This window comes from Somniosus microcephalus, chromosome 13, assembly GCF_052327205.1.
Source record: "Somniosus microcephalus isolate GS21.2 chromosome 13, FLI_Smic_1.0, whole genome shotgun sequence".
Lineage (NCBI taxonomy): Eukaryota > Metazoa > Chordata > Chondrichthyes > Squaliformes > Somniosidae > Somniosus > Somniosus microcephalus.
The window spans coordinates 140,404,319-140,425,233 of NC_140999.1; the positions used below are offsets into that span (position 1 = coordinate 140,404,319).

The 20,915-nt window shown below is 40.7% G+C and overlaps 1 protein-coding gene across 2 annotated transcripts in view; it reads left to right on the forward strand.

Moving 5' to 3' along the window:
• The window catches only part of LOC147108617 (nuclear factor of activated T-cells, cytoplasmic 2-like), a 184,110-nt gene extending 169,087 nt beyond the window's left edge, over nt 1-15,023 (forward strand). For both annotated transcript variants that reach the window (XM_086005303.1, XM_086005304.1), the window contains one exon: nt 10,031-15,023. In XM_086005303.1, the coding sequence (XP_085861429.1) occupies nt 10,031-10,045 (15 nt within the window). In that variant the 3' untranslated portion in view covers nt 10,046-15,023. The remainder of the gene's footprint in view (nt 1-10,030) is intronic.
• Nucleotides 15,024-20,915: the final 5,892 nt, after the last annotated feature.

Here is a 20,915-nt window from a genome sequence, read left to right on the forward strand (position 1 = left end):
GCTAGTTGCTTTGCGCCCTCTTAAGGTGCTAACGGGAGGCGCAAACCAACCAAATTTTCCCCCATAAGATTTAAAGAACATTTAACTAGCAGTGAAAACAGCTTCAAAAATTTAAATAGAAGTCGGGGTGATTATCAAAGTGGTTACAGCTTCTATCCTGCCTTCTGATTCTCTGCCTTATAGGAAGAGCAGAGAGTGTACGATGGTTGAATGACTGAGAGCTGATGTTGTGTCCTTGACATGTGAAGAACCACTTCTTTGAGCCCAGTTCCCTGACTCATTGAATTAGTGTTCAATACAACCTGTACCACTAGAGCACCCATAAAAAAACAAAGATTTCTACTTAATTAATGCCCCTACTTTTATGTTATTTGATATTCTTCCTTGTTTAAGTCCCCATGTGTCACACTGTTCCCTTAGCCAAGAAGGCAAACAGACAGCTTGCATCGTGTCTCTGCCACCCCAGTCACAGAGGTGCAAGAGCATGGATTGAGGTGATTATTGCTCTCTGATTTTTCCCTCCATAGAGGAAAAGTCTGTAGCATTCACTCATCACTGATAGCGTGGGGCAGGATCTCTGGAACAAGACCTAAAATAAATATTGTGAGATTGGTCTCTTTTCAAGAAAAAAAAATGAAACCAGGAGATGAGGTCACATTAACTTGATCCAGACGGACTCATGGATTTCCATTACTTCCTGACTACCTGCAGTAGATTCAAATTCCTTTACAGTGCTGAAAATAACACAGGTCTGATGTCTTTGTATCATTTATAAATATTTAAATAGGTTATTTCTGCAGGGGTGTAATGATTTTAATTTTGGCGCTAATGCACTAACATAGAACTCGAGTAGTTTTCTACAACAAATTAGCAGCACAAGCGTGAGACATGCTTGAGTTGTACATTCTTTAATGCATTTAAAAAATCTGGTCCAACATACTTGAGCTTTTAGTTTACTGATCTTAAACAGGAAAGGAACACTGTAACTAATCAACCTGCTTATTACAATAATCCTTGAATCCTTTGCGATTTATACGTTATAATGAACAGCAGCTCCAGTGACAAGAAGCTCAATATTTAACTGAATCTTTTTCTACCATGTACCTGAGGGAAGCTGCTGTAGCGATTGTTGCATAGCAGAGTCCATCTCTCAGCCAACCATTGATCAGTAAACCAAACGGGGTGTGCAATTATAGAGCGGTTCTGACAATCTGTGGCCACAGAAGTGGAAAGTTCCTAAAATTAAACCAGTGTTGTAAAAGTTAGAGCAGTCGGCCATCGCACTGAGGGGAAAGTCCTTATCTAACGTCTTGTTTTGAATTATGCTTGCTTGCATCACTATTTGACACAAATCTGTACTGAACTTGTTAGTGTAGGCAGAATCTATCCACATCAGATAAGGGACGGATAAGCGATAAAACCCTTTCCACAACCAACAGCACAGGAAGTCTCGCATTGAAGTTTTAACTTTCAACATTATTGTACAATTTAAAGTAACTAGTAAAACACTCTGACAAATTATTTTTTTGATAAAATACTACAGAAGCCTGAAGGCAATGGTGCAGTATAATGATTTTACACCCTGCTCTTGTTCTGGAGCCTCTTCATACGCTGTAGCCGAAGATACAATAGTATTGCCATTAAATGCCTCTGAATGTTCTGGAAGGTATGGACGAGCAAATAAATTGGAGAGCTTCACTTCCTTTTAATTCACAGTTTCCACGATTTTGCATCAATTCTCTACCGTTTTGCATTCTTTTTGTGTAAATAATGTTAATTTTGTTAATTCCTAGACTGTGGTGTGCCACAACATTGATGCAAAAATAGCACACACGTTTTGTAAATACAGCACAAACATCAAGCTTTAAAATTTAGCTGATGAAAAGAAAGTTCCTCCTGGAATGTTCCTTCCTAGAGTGCATTCCATGAATTATACCATTCTACGCTATATTACAATCTTGTCAGGAGTATATCGTTAAAATGAGCCCTCCACAATGCTACACAAAGTAAGGTGCTGTGCTACCCAATTACCACCGTAGGCCTGTCATCAAACAGTACAAGTTAGTGGTGCAACATTGCAGTTGGTGTTTACTTTATGCCAGAGTTATCCAGACTGAGGTCCAAGGGCCACCTGCATCCCCCTCGGCCTTGGCATTCCAGCCCTCGAAGCTCAGGCAGCTCAGTCCTGTGTGTTCTTACGTTTCTTATCTGCTGGTTTGTCTTGTTTGAATTATGTGGGCCGAGAGTATCCGCAACTTGAAGTATATGCAAATGAATGGGATCATGGATTTGACCTTTATATGTGACCACTGAGATTCCATGGTACATATCTATGTGGCCCACAAAGACAAAAATGCTGCTGTAAGCCTTTGTGTTTGTGTGTAATGAAGTAATAAACCATGTAAGAGGGCAGCTGTACACTATTGCTTCAGTGTTTCATATTCTCATTTTTTAAAAGTAATAATTTCTGCCTGATTTGGGGGTAGATTTTTAAAAAATCCGTTCTCGGGATATGGGCGTCGCTGGCAAAGCCGCCATTTATTCCCCATCCCTAGTCGCCCTTGAGAAGGTGGTGGTGAGTCTTCTTGAACCACTGCAGTCCGTGTGGTGAAGGTGCTCCCACAGTGCTGTTGGTAGGGAGCTTCAGGATTTTGACCCAGCGATGATGAAGGTATGCAAAATGCCAGCATGAATGCCACTGCAATTTTCAGAAAGGTAATTTTTTTTTGTGGGGGTGGTGGGGGGGTGGTGGGGGTTGGGGTGGGTGGGGTCAATGTTGAAGCTGTGATCTAAATTGATCCTAAAAATGAAGTCGTTCTTGCGAAAATGACTGCTGAGTTCCAGTCAGCTCTGTGTTTCCACAGGCGTTCCTGATTGCAATTCGCCTTTAAATAATGTAAAAAGCAAAATACTGGAAACACACAGCAGATCAGTTAGCATCTGTCGCGAGAACAGATAGTTGATGTTTCAAACTGGTACCATTCTTCACAACACTTTCTATTCTTTCCGCATAGACCAGTCACATATTACATAGTATTTACAGCACAGAAACAGACCATTCGACCCAACAGGCCAATGCTGGTGTTTATGCTCCTCACTAGCCCCCTCCCACCCTTCTTCATTGGGCCGAATGGCCTGTTTCTGTGCTGTACACTCGATGTAACGCAGCATTTTCTGCTTCTGCATTCGAAGTTCAAAATCCTGAATTCATAACTCAAAGGCAAATTCTTCTGTGAGGCAATTTGCCAGGCTTGTGAACTGGGCGGAGTGCAGTCTCATGATCACCAGCATGGGTGTCACTAAATCTGTCGCTGCTGCTGCAAAATTAAGACTGTTCATAACATTTCTAAAAAAGAAAATGGTCACAGAAGGAAACATGGAGTTACATTGCAACACTGAGCCTGTCGAGAATGTCACAGTGAGACAACTAGACCCCTCCAAATGTCATCACTGAATGTATCTCTCTCCCATCTTGCTGTTGAATGCAATGCTGTACTTTGACCAGCTCACAGAAAGTTATTAATATTCAGGGAAAACGTAGTGATTTTGCAGCACAATATCAGTAGAAGTACTGCTTTTCTTATTGGTGCAGGGAAATGGCCTGCAGATCTTTAGCCATAGCTCTTTTGCTTCTGATTTGCATGTTAGCTTTTACTACTGTAGGGCTGATGTACATGACCTAAAGTGTACATCAGCCACATGTCATTGATCAGCAACTCAACATTCGAACTCATTTGGCAGGAAGAAGCTAACATAATCTTTTGTTATTAAAAAAATTAAAGCAAAGATGTATGTGATTGCTCAAAGCTTAGAAAAGCAGTTGCATATTGGCAAAGAGCCACAAGTTTTTATTATAGTACGTGCATTATGCTCAGTAAATGACCGCTTTAGCTATAAGGATACGTGCAAAAACATTTCAAACCTAATCCAACAATGAGACTTTCGATGTGCTTTGTTTCCAATTGTTTAATTGAAATTTAGATTGTGTTCTTTCATTGTCTCTCATTCCCCTGCTCTCTCAGTCTCCATTTCTATCAGACCCCCTCTCCCTCTTTGTCCCCTTTCATTCCTCCTCGCTCCCTTGTCATAACAGTAGTGTAGTAGTTACATTACTGAACTAGTAATCCAGAGAACATAAGTTCAAATCTCACCATGTAGGTATGAGGATTTAAATTCAGTTTTTAAAATCTGGAAATAAAGATCAGTATCAGTAAAGTTGGATTGTCGTAAAAAAAAACAATTGGTTCACTAGTGTCTTTTAGGGAAGGAAACTTGCCGTCCTTACCTGGACTAGCATGTATGTGACTCCAAACCCCACATCAACTGCCCTCTGAAGTGGTCCAGCAAGCTACTCAATTGTACCAAATCATCTCAAAGAATTGTGGTTCAAGAAGAAGGCCCACCACCACCATCTTCTCAGGGCAACTAGAGATAAATGTCAGCCTTGCCAGTGATGCCCACATCCTGAGAATGAATAATAAAAAGAAAAATCCCACTCATATTCAAATTCACCTGTCTCACATATTTCATCTCTCTTTCTTAAACCAATGCCTTACTCTCATTATGCCCGTTATCCATTCTCTCCCAATCTCTCTTACATTTCTACTTTTTTCATTACCTATCTCTCTCATTTCCCTTTCTCATTTTTCCTTCTCATTTCCTCTTCCCTTTTCTCTTTCTTCCCTCTTCCTTCTCTCTTGATGCTATAATTCACTCTTTCCTGCTCTTTCAATGCCTTTCCCTCTGATTCCCTCGCTTCATTCTTTTTCCAGTCATTGGGATTGTAGGAACATGCATGCCAACCATTTGAATACGTAACAGTGATTTTACGTATATATGTGTGTATAAACTCCTGAGCAGGAAAAAAAATGTTTGCAACAACAACTTGCATTTATATAATGGCCTAGAAATTCAGTGGGCCTTGCGCCCACTTAGCGCCTAAAGAGGTCTTCTGCGCCGGCGGGTTGGTAGCGCGGAAATTGAGTGCAGCGTAAATGGCAGCGGTAGCCGTTAGCACTGCGCCGGCACCGATGATGTCATCGGTGTGCGCGGTGCCCCGAAACTGCGCCGATCCCCATATTTAGTTGCGGCCGCCTCCTCCGAAGCGGCCGCAAACAGCGACCAGAAAACGGGGCCGTCCTGCAGCCTTAGTGGGGCGCTTTAAAGCGGAAGGTGCAGCCGGCCGCTTTTGCGGCGGCCGCCTGCCCGCACCTCCTTCCCCGGCCTCCTCCACCGCCCCCCCCCCCCCGCGGCATTGCCGGCTGCTTTCCGCGAGCCCGGCACTTCTCCGTTGTGCCGGGCTCTTTTGCCGGCACTCGCGATCGGGGCTCCGGCTGTTGCAGGCACCTCCCCCTTAAGAGAGGGAGGAAGGCCTGCAGTACCGCAGTCTGCCGCTCCACTGCGGGTGGCGCTGCGGCAACTAGCGCGCCGATATTCAGTTGCAGCGCCCCAAGCGGAGGCGGGCACACCCTGGTATAGCGCCCGCTTCCGAATTGGGGTGCAGAAGACGAATATCTGGCGAGCGCTAATGCCTCCCCGCCCAGCGCTAACTTTTGGGCGCGAGCGAGCTGGCCGCCCCAAAGTGAATTTCTAGGCCAATGTCTTTAACATAAGAAAACGTCCCAAAGTTGCTTCACAGGAGAATATCAGACAGAAATTGACACCGAACCAAAGAATGAAATATTAGAACGGGTAACTAAACGTTTGGTCAAAGAGAGGTGAGAGAATTGGAGAGGCAGAGAGGTTTAGAGAGGGAATTCTAGGGCTTAGTACCAAGATGGCTGAGGACACAGCCGCCAATGGTGAGTGAAGGAAATGGATGGTGCACAAGAGGCCAGAATTGGAGGAGCGCAGAGATCTCGGAGGGTTGTAGGATTGGAGGAGGTTACAGAGATGAGGAGGGGCGAGGCCATGGGGGGATTTGACCACAAAGATGAGAATTTTAAAATCAAGGCATTGTTGGAGCCAATGTAGGTCAGCGAGCACAGGGATGATGAGTGAGCGGGACTTGGTGTGAGTTAGGACATGGGCAGCCGAGTTCTGGGTGAGCTCAAGTTTATGGAGAGTGGAAGATGGGAGGCCAGCCAGGAGAGCATTGGAATAATGGAATCTGGTGGTAACAAAAGCATGGATGAGGGTTTCAGCAGCTGATGGGCTGAGGCAGGAGTGATGTTATGGTGGTGGAATTAGTCAGTCTTTGCAATCTGCTAATCTATTACTATTTTATCGGGTTGAGCTCAGGACATGGTACTGACTGAAGCTATATTTTTAAACTGAAATGAAACTTCATTTTTATCACATAATTTCCCCTTTTTGGGCTGAAACTTGTGAGCACTATCGGTGCATCGCTTGTGAGGATCAGGGTCTGTTTGTTCCTGGCATGACAGTGCATTGGCATTCCCATTTTAGTAACAATGATGATGTTATGTCCATGTAGGGCAATGATGTTTTGGGTGCCCACTTGCCGTTGTAAAGTCTGGCACCTGCCCTCCATTGGGTGGGGTGCCCAGGCTCTGAACCCACCACAGCCATTTCCTCTTTGGCCCCCTGTGTAAAAAAAAAAAAAAATGAATCTGTCTTCAGGGGACCAGGCCCTTGCCTGGTCTGGTCGGCCCCCTCCAGTGGGATGCCCACCTGAAGGCTGGTATGCCTCATCTCACTGAATGTACTGACCTCTAATTAGGTCCCAGGGAAGTGGGAATACCAGGCATAGGGAGCTCCGGGCCTTGGCTTCCCGCCCATGACAAGATTCGCCTTCTAAGGGGCAAGCAGAGTGTTTGGCACTTACAAGATATGTTGGAAACTGCCAGAAACTTCAGAGAGCTGACATAACCAGGTCACTGCCATTTTCTGGTGGGTTCTAGAGACTAGCAAAACCCCAGAGGATTTTCTGGGCCTATAATTTTTGCCTCTCAAAACTTAGAGGTGGAGCAACCCACGCAGATAATATAAAAGGACCATCTCTATGAAGACACTGAAACACCACCTTAGTGAGGGAGAGCTCATCTCCACAGTGTGATCAACGTGCACTTGACTGCAGCAATATAAATCAATCTATCTGCATGCTTGGACCTATCCACCGAGGTTTACTGAGTGCTGTCATCTCCTTAGGACACTGTAAATTGGTTATGACATTCCATTGCCTTTTCCAAGATTATTAATGAATATGAACTGCAAGAACTGTAGATCTTACAAGTGACTCGTCCTCTGATTTTCCTTTTGGCAGGAAACGCCTGCTTTCTGCCATAAACCTTGGCTGAGATTGGGGCTTCTCCAAGTAAGGAATCTGGGAAGGGGGAGGGTGGTCTAGTAATTTACCAGATTAATAAATAGAGAAGTGCGATTGGGGCAATTGGTGATGCTTTGATGTCATTGCATTTACTGAATTAAAAGGCTGTTAAAAAGGCACAGCTGAAATAAGAAAACTTCCCTATAGCATACTCATTGCAACAGAACTAGCTTGTCTGCAGCTCAAACTTACCCCAATAGCCAATATAGGATGTTGTTTCACAATGCTTGGAGCAAACTCATCTTGGTTTTGCCAGGAATCGAGTTTGTCCAATAAATAAAGAACAATAATATTTGCATTTTATAGCCTCTTACAATGTCCAAGTTTCACAAAGGGCTTCACACAACAAATTATTTTTGAACAACAGTGACTGTTATTACATAGAACGACTTTGATGTTTATTTCTTATGGTACTAACTGTAGCATTATTCTGTCCAAGTGATTTTTAAACCTAAATAAGTAACTAAGGGAGGGCATTTCCTTTAATACACTAAACATTACATCTGACAGTAATTCAGTTCACTGTCTTTTTTTCTCGGGTACATAGTAATACATTGTTCTTCCAAAACAAGAACACTTATCTTCCCACAAGGTTTATTTAATCTCTTCAGCGTATAGAATCCACTCAAATTTTGGATGGTTTTGAAAAACAGCCACAGTTAGTCCCACAGCATTTTTAAAAATCCCTGCAGCATCAAAATACTGACAGTCACTCTGTGGTTGTGTCTGTGTTCACCTGCTGCAGGTGAGGGAATGGGGCATCGAAGGACTACCGCCCACACCTTTCACCTTCGAGTTATTAATAGATTGAGGGGGCAACTAAACTTTCCACTTACTCACAGTTATCATTTCCTTGTTTAACACAAGAGACAGGAAGTTGTAGAAAAACATGCTGAAGCCTGTATTTGACAGAATGGAAAAAAAAACTTTCACTACCTTCCTGTGGTCATGTAGAGCTATCATGTAGTGAATGTCCACTCTGTATTTCTCTGCTTTTCAAGTACAATTTTGACTAATGCATGAATTTCAAGGTGGATCTCTAAAGCTGAGATAAATGCACACACTGGAGTTCCTTATTGGCAAGATTACATGTACATATGGTTTTGTTTATTTTGTAATTTTGAAAAATGTTAGTCTATTTTTTGTTGTTGATGACTCAAACAATACAAGGTTCTGATGCTGAATGATGCTGTGAATTTATTTAGACAGTAATGAGTGAGTAGGTTTGTGTTTATTGTGGGTTTCAGCCCACGTTCTGACCCGAAAGAAAAGCCAATTGCAAAAACTGGACAGTAGTCTGCTAAAAAGCTAGATAAATGCATGCTTCTCATTCATTGCTGCCATTCAATCACTGTGCATGTGCCAGTGCTTATTTCTTAATGAAGAGTTTGCTTTCTGTTGCATCCTGATTTTCTTTCTAGTTCAGCTTTCATGGCTGCCTGGAATCATGCTTTTATTTAGACAATAGTAATCTAAGTGTGAGGAGATCAGGAATTTAATCACACCAGTCATTGTTTTGACACAAAGCAAATCTGAATATTAAAATGTTCTCCTGGAGGTTAAAACCCCTTTTATAACTGTGCCCCTACTTCACAACTGTCATTAGATTCTGTTTGCAAAGGCCATGGCAAGGGCCATGTTCCGAGTGAATAGCCATTCTAAAGGGAAATGCAGAGAGGGGCGGTGATCATTGATCTGCTGGCAGAGTCCAAAGGGGCAGCGGTGGGTAAAGTGAGTGGAACAGGAAGGAGGTTGGTCAGATTAGCCTCCAGGAGCAGGCTGTACATGTACATCAGCGACAGATCGATGGTGCAGCTAGAGTTACTGCTTGTAAGGAGACAGTGACAAGTGGCTCAAAGGGCTCTTTGGAGAATGTTGAGAGATGCACATAGGGTAGTCATGGACTTATACAAGTGTATTTAAGCCTTGGATGTCAGCAGCAGAGCAGTAAGGCAAAGGAGTAGTAATGGGTTGGGGGAGGGGGGGGCATAGAACCTGAGAGGGTACAAATGAAAGGGGACATGACTAGGTAACATAAAGGGGAAGGAGAGAAGGGCCCAAGAGGGGCTGAAGGGGAAAAAAAGAGTTGGAAGTAATAGGCTCAGATCTGCAAGTGGATGCAGAGGATATAAGGGTTACATAGGCATGGCAGAGATCAGGTGAGATATACTGTGTTCAAAAGCAGAGGAATGGGAGGCGACGAAATGAAACAGTCCAAAGTTGAATTCTCAAGCCCTGTTGTGGGATGAAGTCAACTTGTAAACGGCATGGAATTAATTTGAATCATTCATGAACCAATATCCAGGTGTGGACCCAGTGGGGGTCATTTTAACCTTAAGCATTGGCTTAAAATGAATGGTATCGGATCGGCTGCCGGTTATACACCACTCCTGATTTTCCTTTGAAATCAACAGAAAGGGAAATTTCAAATTATATCCTGGTTGGGTGTATAATGGGCACCTGATCCAATATGGCCTCTTTCACACCATCGCCAGAAGTGAAAGTTACCCCCATTGAGTGTACCAGGATTTTAGCCAATCACAGTGCTGATATTGATCGCACCGTGATCTATCGTGAGATTTCTCAGCCTTCTCATAATTTTAGATTTGCTTTTATCTGATAACTGAGGAATGTACTTATTAACAATTAGTGACAAGTGAACTTGACTATGTATTTTCCATTCTCCAGCTGGCACAAGGATTTTAATGTGGTTCCTTTTTGTTTCTCTTTCTTTTTTTACAGTTAATGAAATTATAAGAAAAGATCTTTCTGGAATTACAGCGAGAAGCCAGTCTTAGACCCAACAAATTCACAATGAACGCTTCCTAATGCAACCTCGGAAACCCTCTACACTTCCAGTGGTGCCCTGTGTTTACCAACAGGCCAGCTGAAAGGGTCACACTCAGCTGCACAGAACAATATGCTGGCAAGGAGTTGGCTACTCTGACTAATCATCATGGGAACTTCAGCTTAGCAACTTTTCCTCATTGTTTCCATTCATTCATTGGGTCCAAAAACTGTATTTTTAGTGTACACATGTCAACTTTTGTCCAATTGGATCGCACCCATTTCCACTCAAACTTGCAAAAAGGACTGAACTGTAGCCCTCTCCATTGGATATTTTAGCTTTGTTTTTAACTTTTCCTAGCAACTTCTTTAATTACAAGGGAAGGGCCTCAAATATTTTTGCAACCATTTTCGTAGAGTAGATCCAAATACGGTTTGAAGTGAAAATGAAAAGTGCTGGTAGGAATAAGCTGGTTAACTATAAGAATGTGCACCTATGCCAGTTTGGCATCCCAGATCACAGCACCAAAATGATCTCAGCTCATTTATATAGGTGGTGTAGCATACTACATTGGCATATGCTTGTACTATGCCATTTTGAGCACTGATAAAAGTTAAAAAAAAGCATTTTATTTTACTGACCATATTGTTTGTAGGCAGCAGCTAGATACAGAAAACTAAAAGAACCTCCCAGCTTTCTAAAATAATTTGTTGGCTTATATTGAGCAGTAATAACTGGTGAATGATCAGCAGAAACATAAGCTTTCCATCAAACGTAGTAAGTCATTCTATGTCCAGTGGAGTGCAGCAACCATTTAAAGAGTACAGTTAGAATCGATGGACTGTATTGAAGCTCTAGATCGTTTCTGCCACATTCTGGGATATTGATGACATAACTCTGACATGAAGTTACATTTACCAATCTCACAAGATTACAGTGAGAAAATCATACAATCTAAGAGCAATTAATATTTATGCTGATGCACCAAATATTTGTCAATTTATTTAACCATCATCAGTCATTGCACGTCTAATTGTTCACATAAAGCTTCTAAGAAATAAATCTTTTTGTGTATAATTAGTTTTCCCATTGTAGAATATACTAGTTAAACCACATATATATAAAAGTAAAAAAAAATCTTACTGCTATTTCAAGAAATACTGCCATTGTGCTAGTAGTTCTTTATAACGATCGAATCTACTTATTTTTTTAAATCTGAGAGTGAAGTTATTGTCAATGTTTTCAGAAAGAATCAAGATAATATCAACTATACGTTAACATAGCTGGTGTACATGTTGTGTGTTTATTTTTTAAAGTTATTCTGTTCAGAGTGCAAACTTCTCTAATGCCCAGGCAACTGTTTCCAGTTTCGCCGTCTGTATTTTGGGGTTTTTTAATTATCCTTATTGAAAGCCACAACACAACCCTTGTAACTATCACAGGTTAAATGTTTGTTGTTATTTTACGATCATTAATTTCTTCTGTAATAGGTAATTGGAATTTTATCATGCTAACCAATTACTGATGACGTAGCACCTGGGTTGTTCCAATTGTAGCCATCTCTAGCTAAATGGTTTGAATTAATGAAGCTTTAATCAGTCTGGTGCCCCAACTAATTGGATGATGCAGAGCTCGAGGTATTCAAGGCCTTTGCACACTGTTCATTTTCGCAGAACACAGGATGTGTTTCCTGACACCTGGGATCTAGAACAAAATACCATTGGGATGGTGATTGTTATCAACATTATCAGTGGCACTAACAGTGTAGAACAGCAATCTCAATGACAGGCTTGTTTCTTCCCCCATTAGAAAAGCTGGAGCATTTCGTGCCTAATGAATAGGAACTTGGGGTTAGTTATTAGTGAGGTCCCTGGAGTGTTTCCACCGAATGTTTGGAACGTTTTTGGTGACACACTGGTCTCAGAGATTTTGTGAATCCTGTAACCCCATTTTGATATTGCACAGCACTGGTGCTATGCGAACAATCCCACCGTCTATAAAAACAGCGCTTACTGATCTTCCAATACTGATGGAGCAGAAAGTTCAATTGGTTTTTGATCCATTGTGAAACCCTCCCCTGTACCTATCCTACTGAAATGATCCTTAAGTTTCTTGCACAGTGAGGGGTTATTCCTTTCCAATGTAATTCCAAAGGTTGGTAAGGATAAATGCACAGCTGAATTCGATTTAAACGTTATAAATATTAATTTGTTACTGATAACTGCCATATTGTGGGACAAAAAAAATATTTTCAACTTAATGGCACTATAAAATGATCCTTTGTGATACTGTTAGATGACAATAGCACTTAGGCCCCATAATGTTTCATATTTCACTCTTCCACAAAGAAAGGGGTGTTCAATTCCCCCATTTTGCTAAACTATAAAAGACTATTTCTTGAGCGTTTTGGTTTTCCTATGAGAAACCAATTGTTTTGAAAAGCCCCCAACACACAGGACTGGTTTGTAATTTGGTGCCACATTAGAGATCAATCAGCATTGTTTCTTCAACAGTCTATTCTCTGCTTTATAAATAGGTACATTAACCTTTAGTCTCAACACCTAGATGATATTATATGATTTCAAAATGGTTTTATTGATGTGTTGAATGTAGACTTGAGAAAGCCCAAATGTGGCTTTCCTATAGATGACTTTATTTCAATTTTTTATGATGTTTATATTTAGCTTGCTTAAATTTTCAGTTCTACTTACATATTTTCATTCCATAATAACTGATTATAAAGAATTCATTGGTTTGTTTGACAGTGTTTCATATGTTTTATAATCAAGTAGGAATACTGCCAATTGATGTAAATAGCTTGTAATGTAGGGATCAGAAATGAGAAGCCTTTAACCATGATGGAATATAGATGAAAGGGATGGCATCTTCTAATCTTACATTGTAAGCGCATTACTTTATTTTCTTTCTCCTTTAAAAAGTCACACTTAAATTTATCTACTGTCAAGAGATATTTGGCTCATACTGTAAATCTATGTGAAGGAAACTTCTTGAAAATTACTTTTTCTTGCCTATTATTTATCAATGATGGAGAGAACAAATCTCCTAGCTTTTGCTTTTGAGCATGTTGTTTCCTGTACCATCTACATTTGGTCTCCCATCTCTGATTTAAAGTTATAATTAAAAAATATAAGAAAGGGTACTCCTACCAGTAAATCCTTTCACAAATCCCATAAAATAACCTATTGGGTCCTATATAACAAATTGAAATTCTCACTAGTCAAAAAAGAGTATTGCATCAATATATAATCTTCGTAAATTTAATATACATTCTAATTTTAGTCAACCTCCGAGAATTCCTTTTCATAAACTATTCCTTTTTTCTACAGTGTAAAGCACATTAGTAATAGTACTTAATAAAAGTCATAAATCAGAAAAGCAGGGTGAAGCTAGACAATCCATTATGTGAGTTTACAATTCACATGTTTAAAACTAAAATCTTAAAAAACCTATGTGAATTCATTTGGTATAATAAATGTTTGAAGTAGAAATACATTTACATGCTTAATTTAATTTCATGATTCCAAACCTTAGTGATCACCGTAAGGAACGTTGTTCTTTTTAAAGCTGGATCTGGACATATTGTGTAACATTATTGCTTTCATTTGAATATTTTATGCTATTGAATATTATTGGGTTATTTCAAAGTGCACAATATAGCTCAAGTCTTGTTTATAGACCTATTTTATTACAAATGTATAAATACATATCAAAAGAAAGTTAGTAATTTGGGTTAAGGTGGAAGATGTTTTGAAGAGTCAGCTTCTTGTAATGTGCAATGTAATTTGTGTACAGTTTATTACAGAACTATGTTTTGCTTTAGAATATTGTCAGCTCTGACACTATTTCAATTGCTATCTTTTGCCAAGCTGTTTCAATTCTCTCAAAGCTGTTCTAAGTGACGCACAAGATCCCTCTACCAACAGCTTTTAACCCCTTAAAATCAGCAGTGCTGCAGTTTTGTTGTAGCTACATATTGATGAGCAGGACATTTTGTATTAGTTTATTTTGGATGGTGGCCACATTTGTACACGAGGAAACACCATCTTTCCTCAGCTGTCTGAATGTTTTGCTGCAGTGCCTTCCTGTCATTGTCCTGAAAAGATTTCAAAGAACTGCTTGCCAAAAAAAAAGTGTGTTTTCCACAGACTTCTGTAAAATGAAATATCGAATTTCTCAGCAGAGAAATCTAGTTTTTTTTTGCTAAGCAGCTACCAAGCAAAGCATTTATTGAGCCAACTAAGTTCTTAGCAATGGTCAACTACAGAAAGCTGACTCATAAAGGGTCATGGTCTATGTGTGATAGCAGAAAGAATGTGATAAAATGAAGATTTGCACTGTTAAATGTAATGAGGTTGTAACTGCCATTGTTTAAGAGCAATATATTATTCTTCTGAATGTAGAACTTCTCTAAAGACAGCACTATATTTTTTGTAATATAAAAATTTCTGCTGCTTACCTTTGTCCCCCAAAAAGTTCTCAGTAACTATTCTTGTTTTTCAAAAGCATGTTGTTGTTATCTTTATTTTAGAAATGTAGAAAATTTGAATGTTTTTATTCCGTGTTTCTCCGGATCCTGTACCATTGTTGGTACTATTTGCTTATGTGCCTGCCTCTTTAACCCCTTCAGTGTCAGATCTTATGGAATTTGTACTAACACATTGTAGTCAAATACTGCTTACAAATACTAGTGATATAATATAAGTATTTAACATTTATTCAATGTAAAGAAATATATTTACTAAGATTTTCCAAAAACTAAGAGCTAGCACAGAAGGGGTTAAATACGTCTGACTTATATTGATGTATATTCTTTAAGCAAAGTATTAAATCATAAACTTTTGTACTCTGATGCTAATTATAATAAAATTTTGCATTGTCTTGCTTAGATCTGTGCGATTTATCAATAAAAAAGAAAAAATAGCTTGAGTTTTTGCCTGAATTGTTATTTTTATTTTTAATAAGGATTACTAATTGACATGAGAAATTGCTATATTACTATAGCTACTTTTCAGTTTGACTCTGGTCCTGGTCAATTGACTTGATGCTGTTAATATTAAAAGATTGGCTTATTATTAAAGAGAATTGTTTGCAAGTTGTACCAGACATTAGGCCCAATGTATTAATCTGAAAATTAGCATAAATAAAATTTGTGTTCTTTCTAAGGGGGTGATTTTGCCAATGGGGGCGCGTTGGAGGCAGGACTGCTGTTTGTCGGGTCGATGTCCCGCCTCCATCAATTTGTGGCCAACCCACGCTATTTTCCCAGCGGGCTTAGCAGGCTAATTAAGGGAAAGCCGATTACAAAGAACGTCAGCATATGACGTTTCATCTGTCAAAAATTTGCAGCTGTCAAAATACTGACATTCTATGTAGTTTGATGAGTTCTTGAATTCAAGACTCATCAAACCTCTTTCTTTTGCAGAAATTAGATGGCTGTTGCACTGGAGAATGCAACGGCCATCTGTCATCTCTGCTGCGGAGGTGCGAGACTCTCCACATACCCACGATTGAAGCCTGCAGGAAGTACCTCACGTACTCACCTCTCCACACTTGCACCCATCATTTACCTTCACAGCGCACTTTTGGATCCCTCCGACCCCCGCAGACCCAGTACTCCTCTCGCGGGGTTCCGAGCCTTTGGGAAGCCCACACTTTTGTGGGTAAAATGGGGATAATCCTCTTATCTGCCTGTTAACTACCTGTTAACGGGCAGTTAAGTGGCTGTAATCCCCTTCCCCCCTCCAAGGAGACGTGACCTAGCGTGGGACGGCTACCCGCCTCCTGGCAAAATGGCACGGAGGTGGGTTGGGTACCCACCCCAAATTCTGCCACTTTCCCGGCAGTCCCGCCTCCATACCTGCCTCCCCAGGGCTGGCAAGATCGCGCCCAAACACACTTACCTCTGCACTCATGCACCCATCACTCACCTGAACACCGGACATCTCGAACCCTCCAAGTCCTTCAGCCCGACGGTCCACCTCGCTAACTTGGCATGGTTTGGAGCCGTCAGGAAGCCCACACTTCAGGGATAAAAATAGGGATTAGGCTAAAAACTGCCTGTTAACTACCTGTTAACAGGCAGTTAATTGGCACTAATCCCATTCCCACCTCGGGGAGGCGGCTCCCAGCACAGGTCGGGTACCCGCCTCCTGGGAAATGGGCATGGAGGCGGGATGGGTTCTTGCCCCCCAATTTCGCGATTTTAACACCCCGCACGCCTCCATTCCCGCCTCAACGGCCCTGGGAAATTCTAGCCCATAGTATTCCTATTTAACACCAAAACCAGTAACATAAGAAATGTTATTCATTTATCTTAACAGGTACTTGTTACATTGGAAAGGGGAAACATTTTATTGGGGAACCTGCTTGTTAGTATAAATAGGTGCAAATAAATTAGGAACTGTAAAATGCAGACAATAATTTTTTTTAATTGAATTAAGTGTGAAGAAGATATTCCAGTATCAAGTGATTATCAGGTAAGGGAGAGTGAAAATGTCTTTAATGATGTGTTTGTTTATTCTTTTTAATCTAGTTTCAGCAATAATCTATTACTTTCCCTGCATTTATATAATCTTTTTGACCTCAGCCAATTCTGTACCATGAAGTTATGTACTTATTAAACTATTCAATCCTTTGTTTTAATAAATAACATTAAATTGAACAATGGTTATGTTACAAATAGCACCAAAACAGTTGAAAATTTATCTTGGGTTCTAATTGGGTTATTATTTTGTAAAGAAAGACTTACATTTATATAGCACCCTTCATGACCACAGGACATCCCAAAGTGCTTTACAACCAATGAAGTACTTTTGAAGTGTAGTCACTGGTGTAATGTAGGAAACGCGGCAGCCAATTTGCACACAGCAAGCTCCCACAAACAGCAATGTGATAATGGCCAGATAATCTGTTTTTAATGATGTTGGTTGAAGGATAAATGTTGGTCAGGACACCAGTGAGAACTCCCGATCTCTTCTTCGAAATAGTGCCATGGGATCTTTTACATCCATCCGGGAGGGCAGACGGGGCCTCGGTTTAACGTCGTATCCGAAAGACTGCACCTCTGGCAGTGCAGCATTCCCTGTCAGTCTGGATTGTGTGCTCAAGTCTCTGGAGTGGGACATGAACCCACAACCTTCTGACTCAGAGGGAGAGTGCTACCAATGAGCCACGGCTGTACATCCAGTCTGTTATTTTGTTATATAGTTGTGATGTAGTACTGAAGGAATGTGTGTGTTTTTAAGATGGAACAGTGGTTCTATTGGTGAACTGATGAACAAATCCACCCTAAATTTAACAAGAGCTTGTCCCTGAAACAAACATTTTCCCCCTTCTCTATCCCAGCCAAAAAGGACCTGAAAAAATTGAATGGATAGACTCGCAAATGCAGCAGCATTGAGTTATCTAAGCGTAACATGTGTGCTGATGCTTAGAGTCCTTTTGGCTGATACCATCCCTCATTGCATGAAAAGTCATCAGCTTGCATCAAGGGCACAGCTCTTCCAGATCCTGCATGAGCAGTGTCCTAATGGTTCCTCTGTACTCTGTGTAGATGCTCGGGTGCCAGCAGACACTTTCAGACTGACCACCATTGCCACAGCACATCAAGGCTTCCCATTGAGGTTTCCTTTTCAGCTATAAAGCTGGGTTTGAGCTGACATATTCCCAGATCTACAATAGTAGCCTCAAGATTAACCAAATACTTTGGGCTCTGACCCAGCTATAGTCGTTTTGGGGTAATTTATGGATAATCTTTTGCTTATCTCTTAACTTTGTTGTGTTGGTATTTCATTACTAATAATAAAAAAAGGTAATGAAATATCACATTAAATGGCTAGAGCAAGCTGTCAAAACACATTTTGGATCTTGTTTTGAATTGATAAAGTTCAACTTGATTTGGTTTTCAGGCCTAGATCTGTACTTAGTAGCTATTACCCATCTAACTTCTTATGACCCTGCTAACTTATTATAATTCTGTATCAGAATAGAAAGTTGGAGATGCCCATTCGCTGGGAAGACAGATAATGTGTGACATCACCAGTTCTGCTGCTAACATCACTGCTTGTAACGGATTGTGCTCTATCTGCTCAAAGCATGGGTCAGATTTCCCCTAAACCTCAAGTGAGAACCTATTTTTGTAACTTGTGTCGGCCCTAATGGTAACAATTCCCTTAGTATCAGTATTAATGCTTATGCCAAGTGGACTTTGTGCCAATCTCATTGGATTGCCTTTATGTTTTCAATAGAGAGATAAAAATTCATGACATTATTCAGTATCAATCATCCATGTATTCAAATTCCTCCATGGCCTTGCCCTTCCCCATCCCTGTAACCTCCCTCCAGCCCTACAACCCACTGAGAACACTGCGTTCCTCCAATTCTGGCCTCTTGTGCATCACCAATTTCCTTCGCCCCACCATTGGAGGCCATGCCTTTAGCTGCCTAGGCCCTAAGCTCTGGAATTCCCTCCCTAAACCTCTCTGCCTCTCCTCCTTTAAGACGCTCCTTAAAATCTACCTCTTTGACCAAGCTTTTGGTCATCTGCCTTAATACTTCACCTGGTGGCTCAGTGTCAAATTTTGTCTGATAATGCTTATGTGAAGCACCTTAGGACGTTTTACCAAGTTAAAGGCGCTATGTAAGTGTAAGTTGCTGTTGTTGGCAATCAGTATTCTGCAAAGCCTGGATTATCCTGACCCATGGCTTCTCACCTGTAATGAGGCCTGTGACATGGTTTTACTTTTTTGTGCACCATCTGAGCCATCCCACATTGCTGAGGCTTCAACCAGACCAGGAACAGCGATTAGCCTGGTACAGTGTTGTGTCAGTTAGACATGAAGTCTGTTTTCAATTTGTTGGTGAGTCATTTGTTCTCCTAAAAATTAGGGATTGGTTGTTTTTCTTCCTGTTTGTATTGTTACAGTGCTCGCACATGCGTTGTGCCAGAAGGAAGCAAGCAAAACCCAAGCACATTTTTGTTCAGACAAATTACCACATTTACCTAATACAAGAAACATAGTAATTAGATCTATTCCTTAACTGTTATACGGTACTGGGCAAAACATTATTACATCCACTGAAAAGCTAAGAGAAGCAATTTTTAGATAACCAAGAAATCCTGCTACAGTGGAGTACAGCTGCCATGAACAAAGTGTGAATCAGTTGTAGGGAAAATAGCTCCTCTCCAGAATTTAGCACTAGTATGTTATCTGGCACAACAAATAAATTCCATAGTCCGGCATGATATGTGGCCTATGAAAGGCTGGCTTTTCTTTTTTGGCCCACAACAGCCTGTGGGCTGTCCTCTGTCTCACTAGTTCCATGGCTTGTTACCAATTATTTTTCCAGCACTTCTTGAATCGAGTATGGTTTTTACTTTATACGGCTGGAGTATATGACCTGATAGCACAGTGAACATTCAATGTCCCATGAATTCTGCCCCTTCCCCATTCAGACATAGAGACCTGATTTTCAAGGGTGCTGAGATTGCAAGTGCATTTACAACTTGGGCCAGAAGCTGCTCTAGCAAGGCACCTAATGGTGTCTGCCGTTAGTTAGATTTGCTCCTGCACCCTTCTGCTCAAAACATTTTAACCCACAAAGTTGCTGAATGTGTGAGCTGATAATGTCGCAGCACATGAAACAGGGCATCTGGGACCTGAGTGAACAGGGAAACCAGCAGGGTATCTCCTTAACTAATGAGCTTTAAGGACTGAGAAATAAACACAAGGAAGGATTGGGATGGAGGGTGAATTAAAAGGGGTGAATTCAATGTCAAATCAGGTACAGAAAGAAAAATAAAGAGGGAAAGAAAGATTGGATTAAGAGAGAGAAAAGAGACAGAAAGGAAAAAATAAGAACAAAAATCAAAAAATGTGAAATTTGACATTTTTAATATCTCCTAAAACAATTCACAACCTGAAGGAATGAGATTCCACACTTATAGTAGTTAATTTTTGGTGCCAGAGAGGTTGATTGGCAGTAGTTAACACCTATCACGTTGTTAACAGGGTACTTATGCTTGTAATTACTAGCCCTAAAAGTATGCGGCGGGTTTAGTTTGTATCTACCGCGCAAATACAGCAACTTCATGCCATTCGATGCATGTCAGTGATGAGGCAGACAGTAAAATGGTGTTTTCGCGAAGCTAACTGTGGAGCGGTGCAACTTGGACAGCATCTTTTGGATATTTGCATTTAACCACGCATCTGCTCCTCGCCTTAAGTTGCTGTACCATTTACGCATAAACAACGGCATAGCCCATTAGCCTCACCATTATTTTGAGAGCGAAATCTGTCTCTTGTTAAGCTTTGTGGCTTATTTTCAGTTGTGGAGTTTCAGAAATTTCTAGGATGAAGTAAGTTGACATTATTTGTCTCAAATCTGGAAGGCATAATTCAATACAACTCCTTACAGCTGCTATTTCCATCTATATTGTTAAATATTTTCATGCACAGAAAAAAATTGCACTTGTAAACAGCGTATTTCACATCCTCAGTATGTCTCAAGGCACTTCAAAGCCAATGATTTACATTTGAAGTGTATTCATGGGTATTTCATAGGCATATATACGCAGCCAATATGTACACAGAAAGGTCCCCTAAACAGCAATGAGATAAATGAACAGTTAATCTGTTTTGTTGGTGGCAATGGATGAGGGATAAATATTGGCCAGGACACTGGGAGAACAGCCCGCTCTTCTTCAAATAGTGCCTTGGGATCTTTTATATCTACCTGGGAGGGCAGATGGGCATTGGTTTAGTGTCTCATGTAAAAGATGGCCCCTCTGACAATGATGCACTCCCTCAGTATTGCACT